At 42.0% G+C, this 21,976-nt stretch overlaps 1 protein-coding gene across 2 annotated transcripts in view; it reads left to right on the forward strand.

The window, feature by feature from the left end:
* The first annotated feature begins 9,432 nt into the window (after positions 1–9,432).
* The window catches only part of LOC137351604 (TLE family member 5-like), a 116,325-nt gene continuing 103,781 nt past the window's right edge, over positions 9,433–21,976 (forward strand). For both annotated transcript variants that reach the window (XM_068016194.1, XM_068016195.1), the window contains exon 1: positions 9,433–9,978. In XM_068016194.1, coding sequence (XP_067872295.1) covers positions 9,955–9,978 — 24 coding nt within the window. In that variant the 5' untranslated portion in view covers positions 9,433–9,954. The remainder of the gene's footprint in view (positions 9,979–21,976) is intronic.

Raw genomic sequence — 21,976 nt, forward strand, 5'->3', positions numbered from 1 at the left:
ACAATTTCAAAGTTTGCAGATGGTACGAAACTTGGAAGCATTGTGAACTGTGAGGAGGATAATGTAGAACTCCGAAAGGACATAGACAAGTTGGTGGAATGGGTAGATAGGTGGCAGATGAAGTTCAATGCAGATAAATGTGAAGTGATTCATTTTGGTAGGAAGAACATGGAGAGACAATATAAAATAAAGGGTATAGTTCTAAAGGGATGCAGGAGCAGAGGGACCTGGGTGTATATGTGCCTAAGACATTGAAGGTGGCAGAGCAGGTTGAGAGAGTGGTTAATAAAGCATACAGTCGCCTAGGCTGCATTAATAGAGGCATAGAGTAGAAGAGCAAGGAAATTATGTTGACCTTGTATAAGACACTAGTTCGGCCTCAGCTGGAGTATTGCGTCCAGTTCTGGGCACCGCACTTTAGGAAATACGTGAGGGCATTGGAGACAGTACAGAAAAGATTCACGAGAATGATTCCAGGGATGAGGAACTTCAGTTATGAAAATAGATTGGAGAAGTTAGGGCTATTTTCCTTGGAGAAGAGAAGGTTGAGAGGTGATTTGATGGAGGTATTCAAGAACATGTGGGGTGTGGATAGAGTAGATAGAGATAAATTGTTCCTAATTGTGAAAGGATCGAGAATGAGAGGTCACAGATTTAAAGGATTTGATAAGAGAAGCAAAAGTGACTTGAGGAAAATCTTTTTCACGCAGCGAGTGGTTAATGTGCTGCCTGAGAGTGTGGTGGAGACAGGTTCAATTGAAATATTCAAAAGGGAATTAGACTGTTATTTGAAAAGGAAGAATGTGCAGGGTTACAGGGAGAAAGCAGGGGAATGGAACTGAGTACATTTCTCTTTCAGAGAGCTGGTGCGGACACGATGGGCTGAATGGCCTCCATCTGCTCTGTAATAATTCTGTAATTGTGTGATTCTGTGATCTTGGCTCCTTTCAGTTGTGGCGGTGTGATTGTTTCTCCACGAAAATAAATAGAAGGTGAAATTAATTCCTATTTTAATATATGCATGTGTATATTTATTGGAGCTGAACACTTTTAAAAGCAGCCAAAATATTGCAACATTAAATGCTGTTATTTTCTCTCTTTCTCCTTTTGAAAGTGGTCACATTGTCAGGAGCACACTTCTGGCAAAAGTTCTGGCCAGTGGTGAGGAACTGGAACCTTGGCTGTTTTTCACTAGCTTACCAACCTAGAGATGCTGAGGTCCACACAATGCTATCTTGACTTATTCAGATTCCATCTAACATAACGTTGATGGAAAATCTAAATCCCTAGAGGTGAGGTTAGTTGACTTGTGATTTAGTTCCACAGATTTCCCATTTGTTCCTTTGTCGTGAAAATTATAACATGGATGTTTCAAGGGAGCGTGATAGTGAGAATCAAAGGTGGCAAGCATAAATTTGTCATTAAGCTCATCCTCATGAAACTTACCCAACTCATAGTCTGTCTTACAGGCAATATAGTCCAGATTGAAACAAAAGGCACAATAACTGATGGTGCCAGAGCATTCTGTACTAGAGAATACCACTTCCCATAAGTGGTATTTTTCTAATCTCCATCCTAGTGTGGAACAACTAGCTAGATTTGAACAGTAATTATCACATAGAGGACAACGCTGTCCGGCAGTGAGTTACAACAACTTGCATTTATATAATGGCTTTAGAAAGAAATATTAAAGCACCTTTCACAACCTCAGGATGTCCCAAAGTGCTTCACAACCAATAACAATGCTGCCAATACCTTTAAAGTTGAGGGGAGGTGGTGGTGAGGTGTGGTGGTAATGTCAGCTGATAAATAATCCAGCAGCCCAGGCTAATGCCCTGAGGATATGGGTTCAAATCCCATCATGGCAGCTGGAGAAATCTAAATTCAACTTCAAGACAGTGAGGAGGAAGGGAAAGAAGATGACACATTAGGAGCATATATGGGAGCGGGAGGTTGTCAGTTACTGGTACTTATCTGGCTTATTCTCTTCTTTTGGGCTTTAAAGTGCAGCAAGTTGTTGTCCTCCCTAGATAATGCTGCCAGAGGGCTCTTAGATAGTCATTAAATGTCAGCGACTCTCAATGGTATTAGAAGGTGCCTCATGACTTGAAATCATGTGGTATGGTGGAATTTCACATGGAGTATAAACTGAATAGCTGCTATTAATTCTTTGCCTATATATGAAACAAAAATACTTTTGTTACTGATGTTGCCAATTAAGAGTTGTGATGTAGGCCTTTACAGGACAGTGGCAGAAGAATTAATCATTCTCACCCTTTCTATATGTTCTATATACTCGCCAATATCCTATGGTGTTGCATATAGTGATCCAAGACCATGGGTAATAAAATGAAAGAAAGAAAGACTTGCATTTATATAGAGTTTTTCATGGCCACAAGACATCCCAAAGCACTTTACAGCCAATGAAGTTGTCAGGAAAGTGCCTCTGTGTTTTGTTAAATATATTTTTTGAGGATTCATTTTTTTGAAGTTTGAAGAAATGTTAAAATTTGGGGTTTTCACAGGGAGTCACGTAAACGCCATTTGACTTTGAAAAACAGTCCATGGAAATGTTTTTTAAAAGGCGCACTGAGAGGTCTTGTGAGGAAAACAAGCCTTTCCGGGAAACAACCTGACTTCCAGCTCAATAAACAACAGAGAACTTTGGACAGCTGGAGAAGTTGTTTACAAAGACGTGACAGGTCATGATTGATGGCAGTCAAAAGAATGATGTCCTGTTGTCAGTTTTTCTTTTGAATTATTTTGAGTTGGGGTTGAACTGTATAAAAAGGGAGAGAACTTCCAAGGAAAGAAGAGAACTCCACGGAAAACAGAGAACTTCCACGGAGAGAAGAGAACTTCCAAGGAGAGAAGAGAATTCCCAAGGAAGGACAGAAGACCAAAACGCAGCTAGCTTTCCAGCACCTCTCTAAAAGACCCTGAGAAGTCCACTGCATCAACTCATCTCATCTCCTATCTTTGAACAAAATCCTACTAAAATAATTCTCAATGCCAACTGAAATGAACTGTTCTAAAAGATCCCAGGAGGCCAGACTGTATGCCAGTTTTGGAATACAACATATCTCATCTGCTGTTTCTTCAAGAATGAGCAAGTATTCAGCCCAAGTATATTTTTTGTCTGTAATAGAGCTCGAAAAACAAAAATCCCTTTTTTTCTGGTTAACCGGTGGCAAAGATAAAAAGGGACTTTAATATTTCTGTGTGTTTATGCTTTACTTCATTACTGTTTAAGACTTGTTTTATAATAAACTGATAATTTTGTTGTTTATTAAAGAAACCCTGGTTGGTGTATTTTATTCTGGGATAAAAATAGAGTCTATGATTGATCGTATTGGTAAGTGGGAAAAATTTTAAATATATATTGGGACCCGTGGAGAAGTGGAGCTAGAATAAACAATGCCACTCCTCCCGCCTCAGTCAGAAGCATAGTCATGTTGTAATGTAGGAAAAGACCTGACAGGGTAGATGCTGAGAGGATGTTTCCCCTCGTGGGGGAATCTAGAACTAGCGGACACAGTTTCAAAATAAGGAGTCTCCCTTTTAAGATGGAGATGAGGAGGAATTTCTTCTCTCAGAGATTGTTAATCTTTGGAATTCTCTTCCCCAGAGAGCAGTGGAGACTGGGCCACTGGATATATTCAAGGCTGAGTTAGACAGATTTTTGATCTACAAGGGAGTCAAAGGTTATGCGGGGCAGGCAGGAAAGTGGACTTAAGGCCCCAATCAGATCAGCCATGATCTTATTGAATGGCGGAGCAGACTCGAGGGACCGAAAGGCCTACTCCTGCTCCTATTTCTTATGTTCTTATGTAATTCAATCCTCACTTTAAAATCAAACATTCTGTCCTCGTTCTTCTATATTTCCATTATAAATTCCTATGTCCATATTTGTAATGGAACCTGCCAATCCAAACTTGTCATACTGTAATTACACCCTTCTGTTATTGGTGCCATTACAGGACTCCCACTAAAACTGCTCTCCTCTCACAGTGTGACCTTGACAAGTGCTTTTTGAAAGGCTAAATACACCACAGTCCATTGGGTTGTCAATTCCTTCATTTGCCTTCTACTGAAGTGTTAATGAACATCCTCCTCTAATCCATTTACTTTAAAATACTGAAGGCGACCCCTGCCTCCGCTCATCTGCTCCTGAAATCCTCATCCCCAATGCCTTTGATACCTCTAGACCCGACCATTGCAATACTCTCCTGGCTGGCCTCCCACCTTCCACCCTCCATAAACTTGAGCTCATCCAAAACTCTGTTGCAAGTTCCATTCAGCCATCATTCCTGTGCTTGCTGACCTACACTGGCTCCCAGCCTGCTAATGCTTCGATTTTCATATTCTCATCCTTGCGTTCAAATCCCCCCTTGACCTCACCCCTCCCTATATCTGTAACCTCCTGCAGCCCTCTAAGATCCCTGTGCTCCTCCAATTCTGGCCTCTTGCACATCCCCAATTTTCATCGCTCCACCATTAGTGGCCGAGTCTTCAGCTACCTAGGTCCATATCACTGGAATTCCCTCCCTAAAACTGCACCTTTTTGCTTCTCTCTCCTCTTTTACGATATTGCTTAAAACTTATCTCTTGGCCAAGATTTTGGTCACCTGTCCTAATGTCTCCTTTCATGGCTCAGTGTCAAATTTTGTTCGATAATGCTCCTGTGAAGTGCCATGGGATGCTTTGCTATGTTAAAGGCGCTATGTAAATGCAAGTTGTAGTTCTTGTTTTAAGGAACTCCACTTTGCTGTCGTCCCCTAGTTAACTCAAGCTACTTCAGCTCTCTTTCTTCACATTATTTTTGGAAGATTATTTCTCTTTCTCCTCTCTTGCTTTCTCTTCATGTTGCTTCTGGAAGGCTCTTTCTTTCTCCCTCTCCTGCCTCTCTCTGTCTTTTCCCTTTCCTCCAATTCAAGTTTCCTCTGTTCCAATTGTATCTTTGCTAACAATACCCTGTCGGAGTCTGCTTCTTACCCTGCTTCTGCTTCTTCAAGGGAAAAATGGTTAGCCACTAGTCTTAGAAGTTCAGACTTTCTAGCCTTGGCACTGACAGTGATCCCACACTGCTCAGCAATTTTCTCAACTCCTCTATAGACAGTGCTTTTAACTTATCCCAAGTTACTTCACCGTGGCTTGGGGAGCTAGTAGCTTCAATTGCAGACATGTTAGTAATCAAGCACACCCAACCACAAGAAAACCTGTATTAATCTTGCTCTTTTTTTTAGGGAACGATTTGGCCTCCCACTTACAATTTCTCTCGTTTGTCTTTGGGTAAAATACGGACGGTAGCACCCAAATTTCTGTTACGACCGGGTGAGAAAGGGGTCTAGGGTTTCCACAGCCTTCACCTACAGCCTTTACTGTAACAGGGTTTAATTTTAAACACACTGTGTTTTTAGCTCCCCCTTGGTGAATCCTTGTTCACTGCTTTCCAATTATAAGGCAAATAAACCAGCCAAACAGGTTTTCTTCGGTTTAAAGAAGAAAGGTTGAATTTTATTAAACTTAAACTCTAATTCGGTTAATGCATACGGATACGTGACGCGCCCACGCTGGCATGCATACGTGATACACACATGCAGATAGAGACAGAAAAGAGCAGAAGAAATAAAGTGGAAAGTTTGAGGCAATATCTGAAGATGGTTTTGATTACTGTTCTTTGGGCTTGCTGTAGAGTCCTTGATTGTAGATAGATCTTGCATTTCGTTGGGGCCCAGTATTCTTCTTAAACCTTGTTCGATGTAGGAGACTTTTCTCTTGAAGTTTGCGTCTTCAGTGGATTTGGAGTTCTGTGAGAAAGAGATGGGAGCAGACAGTCTCTCTTCCTCAAACTGTCTGTACAATTCAATAAAACTCAGGTTGCCCAACAGGTTAGTTATGTGACTAGTGGGTTTGACCACATTTGTTTGTGGATTCGGCCATCTTAACAGTCATCCTGGAATGTAAGCTTCCTCACCTTCATGTCTGGTGATCAAAGTCCATTGTGGGTTGAATGTGTCAGGAAATGGTCCTTTGTCCCCACAAGCACTGTCTGTTAATATGTAATTGTTTATTTCCAGCCATGGCTGATCTGTTTAACATGTCATTTCCTCGCTCCAGCAACAGTTTAAACTCAATGTTCATATGATAAAATTAATATGCCTCATTTTTGGCAGGTGGGGGTCTGCATGAGAGTGCCCCACTTGTCGTCTGGCCCCAGCTACCCCACTATAAAGAAGGTCCTTGGGTATGCAACTGTCTTCCATCCTGCGGAAGTGTCCGATCCACCGAGCCGCCTCTGTTTGATTATTGCCAACACCCTTGGAAACTCTACCTTTGAGAGGACTGCTGAATTTGTGATTTTGTCCTGCTAGGATATACCAATAATGAGCCGCAGACAGTGAAGATGGAAATTATTGAGCTTCTTTTTCTGGTAGCTGTAAGTCACCCATGTTACACTGCTATACAGCAAGGTGCTGAGAACACAGGCCTTGTAAACCATCAGCTTTGGTCCTAAGGGTCAGCTTGGTATTATCCCATGCGTGTTTCACGAGTTGGCCAAAGGTGGTAACTGCTTTCCCTATACATGTATTGAGCTCTGCCTCAAAGGAAGATAGTGAATATTACAACATGTAATAAATAACAATTAATCCTTAACTAAGGCTGTCATTACACCTCAACCTGGAGCATACTGAATATCGATATCTTCCATGCTACCCATCACCAACAAAATAAAAATGAAAACAGAACAAAAATTGCAGTCTTTATAAGTTAGAGCAGCTGTGTGTGTTCTTCTTTTGTTTCGTTAAGCATCTGTGGTGTTTGTATTTCATTGCTTTCCAAGTGAAAGTTTTCCCAATTATATGCCATAAAAATAATTAAACATATTCCACCAAAACAAATTCTGCTTCATACATTTTCCGATTCACTAATCGCTTTCCAGCAAAATAGCCAATCTCATTTGACAAAAACAGAGATGGAGACACCGTGATTGAGCTGCTCCTTGTCTTGAATCTAGCAAGCTGCTTGGTAAAGATTCACACCCACCATGATAACATTCTGACATTGTACTCTTTCACACAGCTCACCAACACCACCACCACCAGCAGCAGTTGGATAGAGCAGAGATAAGAGTTTCATCGATGCGTGAAAGGCAGCAGTACATTAAAACTTGATAGATGGGAGTGAGTACAAGGCAATAATCTCATCTCGGGTTCACACAATAGTTATAAACGTGCTGAACTTTGTTTGCACTAAGGAGGAGAGGCCATATTTCTAGTTTTGTAAAATGAAAAGACTTGTATTGATCTAACATAATTCACTCTCAGAATGTCCAAAAGTTCTTTACAACAAAATAAGTTCTTTTTGAGATGTCGCCTCTGTAGGAAATGCAGCAGCCAATTTGTGCACAGGAAGATCCCACAAACGGCAATGACATAATGATTTAAAAAAAAATTTTGGTTGAGGGATTAATATTGGATAGGATCCACTCGCTTGCTCTTCTACAAATAGGATATTTTATATCCCTCCGAGAGGGCACATGGACCTCAGGTTTAATGTCTCATTTGAAAAATGGAACATCCAAAAGTGCAAAATAGTGCAAATGCTGGAAACCTGAAATTAAAACAGGAAGTGCTGGAAATACTCAGCAGGTCAGGCAGCATCTGTGGAGAGAAGCAGAGTTAACGTTTCAGGTCCGTGACCTTTCATCAGAACTCTGGTGAAAGGTCACAGACCTGAAATGTTAACTCTGTTTCTCTCTCCACAGATGCTGCCTGACCAGCTGAGTACTTTCAGCACTTTCTGCTTTTACATCCAATAGTGCAGCGCTCCCTGAGTACTGCATTGACGTGTCAGCCTAGATTATGTGCTCCTGTCTCTGGAGTGGAACTTGGGGTACGTGGGAAGTTGGGGCATTAAGAATCAATTTTAAGGGCACAAAGTTTGGATTATTAAAGCAAAAGTTTTAAAAGGAATTCAATTATTTTGCTTTGCTTTTTCTGTAACTGCCTTGAAAGGGGTACAGTGAAGATTCACCAGAATGATACCAGGCTTAAAGGGTTGAGTTATGCAATGCATAAACTTGTTTTTTTTCCCCTTGAGTATAGAATGGTGAGGGGTGAGCCGATTGAATTACTTAAAATGATGAAGAGATTCAATAGCGTAGATACAGAAAAACTTTTTCCACTGGTAGATGCATCCGGAACAAAAGGACATAATCTTAAAATTAGAGCTAGAGCATTAAGAGGTAAAATCAGGAAACACTTTTTCCACACAAAGATTACTGAAAATCTGGAAAACTTTCCAACAAAAGGCTGTGGTTGCTGGTGGTCAGTTGAAATGTTGAAGACTGAGGTCAATGGATTTTTTATTGGGTAAAAGGGTGTGAAAGGATATGGAGCAAGGGTAGGGAAATGGAGTTGAGGTACAGGATCAATCATGATCTAATTCAATGCTGGAGCAAGTTCGAGGGGCCGAATGGCCTACTCCTGTTCCATTCTAACGGCCTCTGCTTTGGTGATTATTTTTCCTGCATTTCTCTCTCATTGCTGGCCTTCTTTATTCACTTATGCTGAATTTAATTTTGTTTTCTAAATATCTTTCAGCTTATATTTAACCCCCTCCCCTTTTCCCTCTCTCCAGGTCTTTGCTTTACTTCTTTTGCTCTGTGCATCATGAATAATTGCAGCTCTCATTTCATCCCATGCGAGGGACAGTATTCGGCAAGTTTTGGACCTGTTAAAACTGACTGAAATGCCCCCCTCATTACCATTAATTTACACTGGGTCTTCCAGACACAGTTGTCCTGGCTCAATTTGGAGACGGAACACGGGCGGGGGATGGCGGTTGTCGGGTGGGAAGTGCAAATGAAGAAAATCTAGCCAAGCTAGAGTTAAAACTGGCACACGTTTTCAGTGGGAGGTTGGAGGTGGGATCACCAAATAAAAAAAACAGCCGTCTTGTCACCCCTTACCGATGTGACCTGAAGCCCTTCATGACATAACAGGCTTGTAATCTATCTCTCTGGAGCATCCGCTATCTTATATATATATATACTCTGGTAAAGACTGAATTCTGCATCCAAGCTTTACAACTGGTTTTATTTCCCCAAGATTATAATATTGCGCGGAAGTGCTAACTGCAAAATGTAAAAATTCTAATGGCCACTTGCCCTTTAAGAAGGAAGATGTGAAATGAATATCGATGGTATCTGCATCGAAATTAACAGAAAAATTAACATAATTCTTTGCCTGGGGGACTAAAATGGAAAATGCACTACGCTTCAGTAGGTTATTAGGAGGCTTTTAAAAAAATATAAAGACATATATAAAAACATTTTTTGGCAATGATTAAAAATGGCCCTAGGTAACTGCCCCACTTCCGCATCACATGGCGGCTTCTCATTCATTACGCTACCCTGGGGGGGGGGGGAGGGGCTCCTACGCTGCATTCCACCTCGCTCAATTTGTTACAGTGTCGCTCTGCTATTGCGTTCGGCAACATTGTATCCCACCAAAGGAGAAGCAAAGACAATTTCCCCTCCGAGAAACAAACTGGGAAGAAGGGGGAGAGGACAAAAAAAAGCAAAAAGGAAGAAACAAAGGAGAAGGGGTGGAGGAAAGGGGGGGGGGGATAAAAAGGATAGGCACTGAGCGATGCACCGAGATGTTTCGGTGCTAAATACAGCGGCTCCTATCAACGTCGTCTTTTGAAAAGCCGAAGGTGTACAATGTATCGTGACTGCATTATGAAAGATAGAAAATAAATCCTACACACGCAGAAGCCGTGCGGGAAGTGTCGGCGGAAACCGCTCGTCTGGCTTTGTTTTACCCTCCAGACTGAACGTACATACGCAGGAATTTTTTTTTGTTGGATTTCAAGTAAGGGTGATTCATTTTTTAAAAAAAATTGGAGGAGATCTACGTTTCTGAGAGAGGAAAAAAAAAGAGGACTATGTATCCGCAAGCCAGGCAGTCGGTAAGTGACTTCTTGCGGCCGGAGCGCATGTTTCAATTTCAGCGAGTTAATTTCACTATCTCTCTCTCCCCCCGCCCCCTCCCCGAACCGCAAATACTGAAGTGAAACTGACCCCGGTTCCAAATCCTTCTGGAGTATCCTTCGCTGTCGTTTACTGAGCTTTTAAAGCTGTAACTATCAGTCGCCTTTTTAAAAAAAAATTAAGTCTTGACATTCATTCACTTTTCTGATTAAGTTGGTGTTCGGTTGAAAAGGCTTTATTTTACTTTGATCTCTGATTTCTTTATTAAAAATACGTTTGAGATCATTTATCTGCCAGACCCCATTTGTAATTTTAGTGGAAATGTGCACTTACCTTGCCTTAAGATTTGCAATGACGCCCTGTTTAGATCTGTTGCAGACTTTGAATCTTTTGTTTCTCATTTGCTATTGTTTTAATCCGCTTGTTTTGTACTTTTATCTTCTTCTGTGGGCCCCACCAGCACACTGAATTAATCGTTTTACTGGCATATTGGAAACAAGATCCAATGGCTGTCGGCAAACATAATTTCTCAATTTGGTGAATCAAAGATGGAGGTGGGATTGTGTACACAAGATAATTGTCTTTTTTTCTTTCGATCTGCCGAAGTTTTTAAGGTCACCAGGATTTCCAGGTTAACCGAGTTGCTTCTCCCTCACACATGACCTTTAACCTATATTTAGATCACATCCAGTTTCCATTTTGTGTGTGTAACATTTTACTGATTTCCATTATAAATCTTCAATCAACCTCCTTTTACGAGAGTCCAGTGGATCCTAAAGGCTTCTTACTCAAGCCTCGGAGTGTGTGGGAGTGAACATACTTTTATTCTGCGTTTACTTTATCCTTTCTCCCGTGGTCACAAGTGGTGGAAATGTAGATTAAGAGTAAGGGAATGGGTGGAAGAACAATGAAAAGATAATTTTCTGTATGGGCACAATACATCAGACGTTTTTTTTAATCCATCTAATTTTATTTCTTTCTCATGTTTCTGTCCTCACCTTTGTGATGCTTGACCCATGCTGGGGCATGATCCTACAGGCTGTGTCTAGTACCCAAGTCCTTTCTTCACATGAGCTGAGATATTGAATGTGTGTAGGTTATTTGAATCTGGTTGGGGCAATCTTATTTTGGACGGAAAGTGTAGAGCCCAAGCAGAGATGCTGGGTCATGTGGAACTGGAACCTTGGCTGATACTTTTCCAGTATGGCATATGACCATTTGTAGCACTTGTAAGTAGCTTATCGAGGAGAGTGGGTATTGATCCTGGGGCCACTCTGCTTTGAATGGTCCAGTTCCGCACTGGGCAGCAAATTTTCCCACAAAAGCTACCAGTTGGGCCTCTTTTCATTGTGTTTTTGAAAACCAGATGGTGGTTGTTCCCTTTGCCATGGCTGTGGTGCTGCTGCTCATCTGCAGTTCTCTTTGATCAGAACTGAGTTGTGGAATTCTGTATTATCCTTGCTGTTTGCTAATCTTCCACCAGGAGGTGAATTTGAGTTGGGTGTGGTCCTGCCAGATTTCTTCTCCCCCCAACGAAGATGATGCCCTTTCTTGGGGTATTTTGAGCAGGTTGATTGGAAGGTGATAAAATGCATTTTCCCCATTTCTCCTGAAAATACTGCCATATGCTGGTGTCATTCCATGGGTGGCAGCTGTCTCCCAGCTGCTTTCCCAAGTGACTGTTCTTCGCGCTAGGTGGCTACCTTGACAATGAATGCCCTGGGATTGGAGGACTCGTCCAAAGTCAGATCCATCCTTATCCAACAGCGATGCCTTCAGCCTTTTCGATGGGAGTTATCGAGAATGGGGACCTTGTCTGTGATTTGTTCCTTCTTTGGGGATAGAGGTGTTGAGTTTGTTTTGTAGTGCTGTGGTTGAGGCCATTTGCTCAGCTCAGACCAATGAATGAGCCTGGAACCATCCTTGTTTGTATGCGAGTGCACTTAGCGACTTAATGAACTTAATGAGAAGCTGCAAAAAATTATGTTAGACCCCTTCCCTTCTGTTCAGATCAGCTGAGGTGTGCTGAATCTTTGACCACATGCTGGGAAGTCCAATGCTCAACTGTTTGAGAAAGCAAAGTGCATATTTTGGGGAGGTACAGTTCAATGAAGTGTTGCCTTTGGGGGATGGGGCTGTGGTGGGGGAAGAAAACATCCTTTCACTCCATTGTTGCCTGGCCAGTGGTTAGTTCCTTGTTGCTGCAAGGTTCAAATGGGATCATGACCATGTGCGTCAGCAGCCTATTCAACTGTGGATGATATTGCAGTCAATCCTGATTGGAACCTCAGCCAGTATATCACATGCAGGGGTCATTTTACTTGCAATTGAGAATGCGATCCCTGGCTAATTCCCCTTGTCCCGGGGCACTGAGGCCAATTAGCACCCTATTATCATCCAGTCTGAGATCAGATAACACGACGCAGACTGGGAATCGAACCTCTAAGTTTCCAGATAAGATCTGGAAGGAGTTTACCAGGGCAATTAACATCAGCATGACTACGCGCATGCCATGTAAACTGGCAACATCTGTTGTGTGACTTCTGATAATCCAACCAGCTATACTTTTGGAACCACTTTTATAATCCTTCACCCCACCCCCTTCCAACTTTAAATCTTCATGGTTGTGTTTATGTTATCTCTTTTGGGCCTCCTTATCTCGAGAGACAATGGATACGCGCCTGGAGGTGGTCAGTGGTTTGTGAAGCAGCGCCTGGAGTGGCTATAAAGGCCAATTCTGGAGTGACAGGTTTATGTTATAATACTAAGTGAATTTGCAGTTGTATCACATGACATAGTCACATGTAAATGGAGCAAAGGCATCCTTCTACTAGTTTAGGATTTACAAAGTTCCACTGCAGAGCTGGTCAATGCTGGTTGGGCGATTTGCATCAAGTTGGTATATAAGTGGCTTGTTCATTTTGTTTTTGGCCTCTCTCTCTCTTTTTTTTCTCTTTTTTTTCTCTTTTTTTCTCTTTTTTCTCTTTTCTTTTTTTTTTTCTCTCCTTTTTTCTCTTTTTTTTTCTCCTCCTTTTTTTTTCTCTTCTCTTCTCTCCTGGAAAGCTCTGCATGTGCATCAAGTGGCTAGTGTAAAAATATTAGGAGATATAGTGACTGGAATTTTCTCCCAATCAATAGGTAGGTTTCTTGAACAGCTTTTAACCTTTCTCTTCTCTGCACCATTCATGGTGAAGCAATACAAGTTCTTGAGGCAGAGATTGAGATCTTGTATCGGTGGGTGGGGGTGTGGTGGGCGTTGGTGATGATAGTATGCTTGCCCTTTTGACCTTCGACCCCACCCCATGGTTCTGGCTCTGCAAAAGTCAAAGTGAGAGAGTTCACAAATCATGTGTAAACTACGGTCTGGGAAAGATTTGTATTTTTCCAAAATGGGTGCTTTTTAAAAAAAAGTTTAAGCATGTTCTTTTAGCTCTGAGAAAAATGCATAAAATTTATGGGTTGGGTTTTATCAGTGATCATTTATTTGATTTCAGTTACAGCAGTTGTAGGAGAGCTGTAATCTTTCAACACTCCAAGTCCAGGGAGTTGCAACGAAAAGAAAATAGACCGGGTGTGGTGGTGATGACTGGTCACAAATCTTTCTCTAGTAATTCCTGCAGGAACATGCACTAGTATGTACTCAGTGAGGACACTGGAGTTCAGCTGGAATGCCCTCTGGTCGAATAGCTTGCTGGTATTCACTGCTTAGGCTTATATGAGAGGACCTCTTTGGGTGACGAAGCCCAGGTTGGCTGTACTGCAGAGTGAACTACTGCTGTCAGAGGAAGAGGCATATATTCTGGAGGTTCAAGAAACCAGATGAAAACGTCAGGTTTGTTTTGTGCATTAGGAAGTGCCATTTTTCCTGAAATCTTGAGGTTGGCTCATCTTATCACCTAATTATTGCTTGTATTCTACAGCATTTAGATTAGAGATACAGCACTGAAACAGGCCCTTCGGCCCACCGAGTCTGTGCCGAACATCAACCACCCATTTATACTAATCCTACACTAACCCCATATTCCTACCAAACGTCCCCACCTGTCCCTATATTTCCCTACCACCTACCTACACTAGTGACAATTTATAATGGCCAATTTACCTATCAACCTGCAAGTCTTTTGGCTTGTGGGAGGAAACCGGAGCACCCGGAGAAAACCCACGCAGACACAGGGAGAACTTGCAAACTCCACACAGGCAGTACCCGGAATCGAACCCGGGTCCCTGGAGCTGTGAGGCTGCGGTGCTAACCACTGCGCCACTGTGCCGCATGAAAAGGGTTTTCCTCCAATTTTCAACAAAACAAATCAGTCAGCTTTTAAAGTGCCCCCCAGATGGTTTAAGCGCTAATTGAGTTATTTGACCCTCTTCCTTCAGAACCTAGATTGCTGCATTTGTGTACAAATGGGAGCATTTGGACTCCTCCAGTGCAATTGTCATTTCCAGTTTGATTTTGATCAGTCTGCTGCCTATTCCCATGTTGCAGAGGCAGACATGACAACTGGCTATTGCATTCATTGTAACACCCGACTATTGAACATTATGAAGACAGCATAGATTGGTAAAATTGCACTGCTGTCATGAAAGACCTTGCATTTTAACTTACAGCCCCATTCTCAAATATTTACTTAAAAAAAAAGCCCCGTGTGTGTGTATTTTTTAATTCACACCGTTTTCCTCCCCCTCCCAATTTTTTTGGCAGGGAGGGAAGGGAAACTCTTCACTCCAGTCGGCAAAATTCAATGTCGAGGAATGGAAAACTTAATATTTGAGTAGCCGTTGTCAATCGAACACTCCTGGATTAGAAGAGCGCAATTAAATGGAGTGAATGCTTATTCTGCTTTGAGTTCACAATGTGCCTCAGCTCCAGTCTCGAAGGAGTGTTTCCGACTCCTTGTGGGCCTTCTGAGATTGGTTATTTAATGCCAAATGGGCGATATTTTTAAAATTAGAAATGTTGCTTTAAGGTCAGTTTTTAGTGTATTTTGAATTGGTTTGATCTCCCCCCATGCTGCAGCTCTAGTTTCAGTTGTGCTACACTTGAATTCCAGTGTGATTCTTGGCATAGATTAAATATCCATAAAGTGTAAGGTTTAAATCTAGCTGGAATCTGCAATCTAGAGAGGTTACAATATAGCTTCTGCACTTGAGGCACAGGTTTTCCTGTCAGTGCATTTACCCAGTGTCAAGGTGGGATTAGTGCAAGCCTGCTCAGGGCTCTGAAATCAACCTCCAGCTCACTTCCAGGCAACAAATCATGGGCTTGCAAAGAGTTTGGTTCCCTCGTTGTGCCACCACAGTATCAAGAAAATGTTGCAGGTATTTGTAGTTGGTCTGTATGGCAGTGTCCTGCCAGGAAGGTTCCAGGGTCAATTTCCATCTCTACCCATCTCAGCTATGATTGTGACAGGGGCCTAACAGCTGACCATCCCTGGCCCTTGGCTGGGGAGGCCAAAATACTTGGGTTCTTCCTTTTCATTGATATCCAGTGACTTCCTAAAAAGTGCAAGTGTGTGGTTTGAGCTTAGCTATCATCTCTCCCATAGTCAAATAGGCTCCTTATGCTCATGAGTGAAGAATGGCCATTTGGGGGCAAGTCACCAGACGGTAACTGAGTGCCTGTTGTATTGTATGCCAACATGGAGTCCTTCCCGTTAGGGTATGAAAAGAAAATTTGAACTGGGAGAAACACAGCAGGTATCCAACTGGAGGTGGGGTGAATGGAGTGCATACAATTTACCAGATGAGCATATTGTTTCCAACATATGAATTTGCGTACTCTGGGTGGGTCTTGCTGGATAAGAACTACACTGGCATTCTATTGCGGTGCACTCTGTCAGGCCAAAACTGGTAAAGCAGTTCGGCTTGCAGACCTCACCTCAATTGCCGTCAGTACTGCCACGTTCATTGGTGGACAGCTCAGTCTGATTGTCCTTGTTGGATTATTCTTCCTACTTGAGTACTGGCAAGGTGGAGATGTACCTGTTGAGGGTGTTGGATTTGGCTGAGATTTAAATTCTGGCCTACAGCATGGACATCTCGACCCTTCACTGCTGGAGCTATTGAGCCACTATGATTGTCAAGCATCGACGCATTCTTTCTTAGTACAATTCAGGCGTCCAAAAGGTGCTTTTGTTAATGCCATTTGATCAATGTCAAAAAATGTTCTGTAGATTAGAGTTGGGCTGTTTATTGCAGCATTTTTTCTTTGGCATAAATAAGGTTAGGGTGACTTTTCTTTTTAAAATGTAACTTTTATAAGTTGTCCAAAATGTAATGTTTGTGTTCAAAAGTTGATCTCTTGGTGCTTTATACACAGCTTGGCAAATCCTAGTGGTTCTCTTTTCCTCTGATTTATCTTGACTGCGCTGAAGGGTCAGATCTACAAAGAAAATTATGCAAGAGAATTTATTGCAGCTCCTGTCTCCATTTACTGAAAGCATCAAAAACCATAGGCGGGGGTGGGATGGCGGAGTGCTTGCATAGTAACTAAAACAATATTGTGTATAAGTTGGAGTATTTTACTATGCCAGTGATTCTTTTAGTGCAGTCCTGGCTGAAAGTTGAGGTTTATACCTCCATTTACACTTTTTTATTCATTTGCTTCCCTACCTCTAAAGGTGTTGACTATACTGGAACAAGGTTTCTCAAATGCCTTGTGACCAATCTTCATGCACGAGACCATGAATACGTCAGGCTATTTGACAGTGCTGGGTTTGGCGGGGCCGGGATGAGGGGTGGTGCTTGTGGGTGGTAGGGTCTACACCAAAGCCTGATCTGTACTCATCCAATGACCATGCCTGCGGTTTTCTACCAGCTTCAGTGTGTAGCAACTGAGAGCAGAAATCCTTGGTGTTTTTCTTCTTCAACCCAGAGGCACTGAGACCAGCAGTTGTGTCCCTATTGCCCCCTCTCTTCCATCTTGCCTGAGATCAACTAACTCAACACAGACTGGGGATGCAACCTATTAATCTGTATCAACTCCATGTTGTGCTTAGCTTGAGAGCCCCAAAAGAAAGCTCTTTGTGTTTACTGTTGTACTTTACTGTTTTGTCTTCATTTTGTTCAAGATCATTTGATCTATTATCTAAAAATCAATCTAGTGTTGGAAGAATTACAGTGACTTTTAATTACAGTAACAAAGGAATAGGTCACTTAGATGCAAAAATGAGAGATTCTGAAGTTTCAGTGGGGATACCAGTTACTTGAGCCAACTGCAGTACTGGGATTTAATTTCTTCTCTCCGACCTGGATTTGAATCCAGTTCCCTGAGCAACTGTAAGTCTCCACGCTCTGATGGCTATCCTAAATGAAACAAGTTGAGCAAAGTTTTTGATTCAGATCCCAGTAGATTTCAATGAGCCTCAGTTGGAAGATTGTTTTTCAAGTGAAATAGTTTTTGATTACCCCATACAGCTTGTATCATTTGGGGCAGGGAGAATACTGAGCAAGCAAGTTTTGCGTTCATGTCAACCTATGCCATGTTTTTCAGACATCCCGAGGTGCTTCACGTGATGAATTTGTAGTGCAGTCATGTAGGTAAATATGGCAGCCATGTTTGCACAGCAAAATTCTACAAAGAGTGATGCTTTTTGGTGTTTTGGGAAGAAATCACTGCTCTGGGATCTCTGAAGTTCACCTGAATAGGTGTACTGGGCTTTGACTTAATGCTTCATCAGAGGGGAAATTCCCAACTTGGCAGTACTTGAGTATCCATCTCAATAATATGCTCAAATGCTGGGGTCGTGATTTAAGCCACAGCCTTTCGATGAAAGGCGCAAGAGTGCTACCAGATTAACCAAACTTCTACTGTAGGCAAGGAGCTGAAGGGATGTGGAGAAAACAACCATCCAATTGCAAATAGCGGTTGTTAACCAATTAATTGATTTGGAACAGATGATTTAGTTATAAAGATGGTTTGTCATGGACAAGTTGAGGTGATGGCGGTGGGATGCAAACATTCAACTCCTTTTGCTGTTTCACTGTCAACCCAAAGGGTTTTGCTGTAGTCAAGGATTCCAAGCAGATTTGAAGCTGGAATTATCTGGATGTGCAGAGGGTGTTTTGGAACAATGGGCATCAGAGGAGGGTATCATTACACAGAATAGGTAAAGATGGAAAACTGGCAGGATTAATCTTGCCCTTTGGAATTTTGTTCCTATTGCTCAATCTTAGTGTGCAGTAGATTACTCATGCTCCATCTTGCTATGCTGGGTGACTCAGGCTGGAAGTTTGGGAACCTCTGGTAAGTTTAGGGATGGGACAAGGTAAGTATTGCTGTAGGCAGAGCTTGAAATCTAAATTGTAATTTTCATCACCAAGCCAAGCCATTGAGCAGTCGACACAAGTAGGAGTTTCATACTCCACTACGTCTGGTACTGGAGTGCACAGCCTCTCCCTTCAGGGAACACCCCAGGAGTTAAGATCCGAGATTTTATTGTTGAGGCTCACTGATTAGTAATGCTTTATTAAGTTTAGCATCCCTGAAGCCATGCTCTAGTGATGAGCCAATCCCTTTGGGCAGGAGCAAGAAAAATGAACAGATGAAGGGGGGGAAAAAAGGCATGACTAGGACTCGCTACCACCGGAAGAGGTTGAGGCAAATAGCTTGTTTTCAAAAGGAAACTGGACAAGTGCATGAGAGAAAAGGGAATAGAAAAATACGCTGTCAGACTGCCATGAGGCAGCTGGAATGGGAGGAAACTGAAGTATAAACACTTGCACAGACTAGCTGGGCTGAAGGGCCTATTTCTCTATAATATGCAACTCTATGTACTCGGCCTTGATCTCTCACAACACACTAGTTAAAGGTTTGCCCTGTGTTTTTCACAGCTAACAAACAAAAATGACGTGTCTATCCCACTCCAAAGTGACAACTTTCTGTTCGATGCAACACTATTTGTTTGTAAAGGCTGATCACAATGGTGGGTTCGTGCATCTGGAGCCTGACATTTGCTAAGATTTCCAGTCTGCAGAGTCCCTTGCCAAAAAAGTTAATCCCTGATTAAATCACGGCTATATTCCCTTACCAACGACTGGACTTTGTGATACTGCAAGGACACCACTTCCCCTTAGCAGCAGAATACAGTGTGAAATGCATGGTCGAACACTCCCTGTTCTTGTAGAATAACGTGTAACATATTGTGGGGGCAATGCATTGGGAAATTCACTAGTTTACAAATTAAGCTTGCTTCCTTTTACTGCTGAACAATTAACCCTAGCCAGGAAAAGGGACAGTTGAGCGAGTTTTGTAGTTGTTTTGAATCAATATGTAGATATAGGCAATAAATCCCAAAGAACTTTGGTAATATTTTCACTGTTCACTAAATATAAAGGAGAATTCTGACCTACTTTAAAATGATTATTGCTGAACTAAGACTTGCTTCTTTGACCACTATACACCAATTTACTTATTTCTATTCTTAGCACCCGAGTACCTGACTTGGTTTATAAAAAAAAAGTCAGTAAAGAAATCACTGAGAAATTGCAAAGTTAGTTAGAACCATAGAAAATTTATGGCGCAGAGAAAGGCCATTCAGTCCATCGTGCCTGCGCCGTTTGAAAGAAAATCTAGCTAATCTAATCCCACCTTCCAGCACCTGGTCCGTAGCCTTGCAGGTTGCAGCACTTCAGGTGCATATCCAGGTACCTTTTTTAAATGAATTGAGGGTTTCTGCCTCCACGACCAATCCAGGCAGTAAATTCCAGGCACCCACCATCCTCTAGGTGAAATTTTTTCATGTCCCCTCTAATCCTTCTACCAATCACCTTAAATCTGTGCCCCCTGGTAATTGACCTCATTTCTTAGACTTTGTTATTCGGTCATGAATCATGGAGGAAAACAAGTGTCCTTTCTTTTAAAAGAGGAATGTTGGGCTCCAAGTTTCATACTGACCACGGAGACAAGGAAGTCCCAGATATGAACCTGAATCATGGGTCAGCTGGTCTCTGCTGAAGACACATAGGTATGCTGGTTAGCCCTAAAGTCGCTGCGTTAGGGTGGGCTTGATTGATTTGCAGGCCCTTCCATACCCCATAGTTGTATGTGGAGAAGACCACATGGAACTGTAATTTCTTTGCCCATAGTTGAATACTCATTCTTGTCATTGAGGATAGGTTGCATCAATGAGCTATCAAAGTGCTGTTGGAGCCCATGGATCACCTTGCAGCCAGAGTTACCTCCCTCGGGAGAAAAGATAAATTTGGATTGGGAGAAGGGTGGAAATTAAATTTTCATACTCTCTCATCAGACTTTTGATATTATAGAACCTGTACTTTGTGTAATCCACTTCATTGGACTCTGATTTGAATGTGCACACAGTACTTGTGCGTGCTTGTGTGTAATATGTATATTTATTGTTACGACCAGGTAAGAAAGGGGTCTAGGAGTTCCCTCTCGGCCTTTGCCTAGTTTAACCGTGACTGTTTCATTTTAAAAACACTGTTTTTAGCTCCCCCTCAGTGAATCCTTGTTCACTCCTTTCCAATTGCAAGTCCAAGAAATCAATCAGGCAGGTTTTCTTAGATTTAAACAAGCAAGGTGGAAGTTTATGATCTTAAACTCTAATCTGGTTAACGACTACGAATATGCGACACGACCACGCTAGCATGCATACGCGATAAGCGCACGCAGATAGAGACAGAAAAAGTAGAAAGAATAAAGGGGAAAAGTTTGAGGCAATAGCTGGGTGTATTTACAGTCCTTTGACTTCAATGTGGAGTCTTTGGTTGCCGGTAAGTCTTGCTGTTCATTGGGGCCCAGCACATGCTTTAACTTGTTTCGATGTAGGAGTCTTTTCTCTCTTGAGGTTTAAGTGACTTCAGTGGATCCGGAGGTTTGTGAGAAAGAGAGAGCGCCAACCAGGAGAGAGGCTCTCTTGTTCCACGTTCAGTTGCAATCTGTAGTCTGTCTTCAAACTGTCCTATGAGCATAATTCAAATCTCCAAGTTTGCCAGCAGGTTAGTCATGTGACTAACCCCTTATTTGGGAATAACCCCTCCTACAGTTTGTGGATTTCAAAGCTCTCTGTTGGGGAGGGGGGTGGTGTAGTGCTGTCTTTTACACTGACCAGATGTGGATTACCATTGCCCAGACCAGTCTCTGTTAATTGAATCAGTGAGCAGTTCTTTTGTGTCTCCAAGCATTGTCTCTTGAGTACATGCAAATGTACTCAAGCCAGATGTCTGGTGATCTCTTTAAACAAGTCATTTCTTCACTCCTGTATGTTTATCTCATTTGATCTAGTAATTTAATTAGCAGAAAATGCCTAAAGTTTTATGGTCAGAATAGTTGGATGGAACACTTTGTGACATGGGAGCAATAACTATAAGGAAATTGTGATTTTCTTCGATCTCTGGGCAATTGAGGAGTATATTGTTACTCTTGGGAGTCTGGGCCTTGTTTGTTTCTGTTCAATGTAAATTCAAAACCCAGTTGAATTGAAGTACTGCATTGTGGGATTGTTTGTCTTGTTGCAAGTGCAATACAACTGTAGAGGTCTCATCAGTGGTGCAATGGGTTAGCACCTGATGTATCTCCGTCCTCGGGTTTATCTAGGACTAATGAGATGGAAGTCTCCTGCGTGAAATGAGTTTGGGGTTTCACAATCTAATTTCTAGTGGATGTGAACCTGCATCCCAATTGAACCTAATGGGCCAGCTCACTTGGAGAAAGAAAGACTTGCATTTGTGTATTGCCTTATTGATCTTCGTGAAATAGCTCAAAATATCCGAGTTACTTTGAATGCAGGGCCTGTTGTGGCTGCCATTTTGACACGATCAATTTCATGAATAGCAATTAACTCCATGACCAGTTTCCACGTTGTTGGTTATGTTGTCAAGAACACAGACATTTGTTGTCATGAGATTTTTGATGTACGTCAGAACCACTAGAACAGGCGGGCCAAGCCTTTGATATCTAGTACCGCAACAATGCAATAGAAAATCAGTTTAAATCATGCTCTCAAATGTAGGGGT

This window comes from Heterodontus francisci, chromosome 36 (genome assembly GCF_036365525.1).
Source record: "Heterodontus francisci isolate sHetFra1 chromosome 36, sHetFra1.hap1, whole genome shotgun sequence".
NCBI lineage: Eukaryota > Metazoa > Chordata > Chondrichthyes > Heterodontiformes > Heterodontidae > Heterodontus > Heterodontus francisci.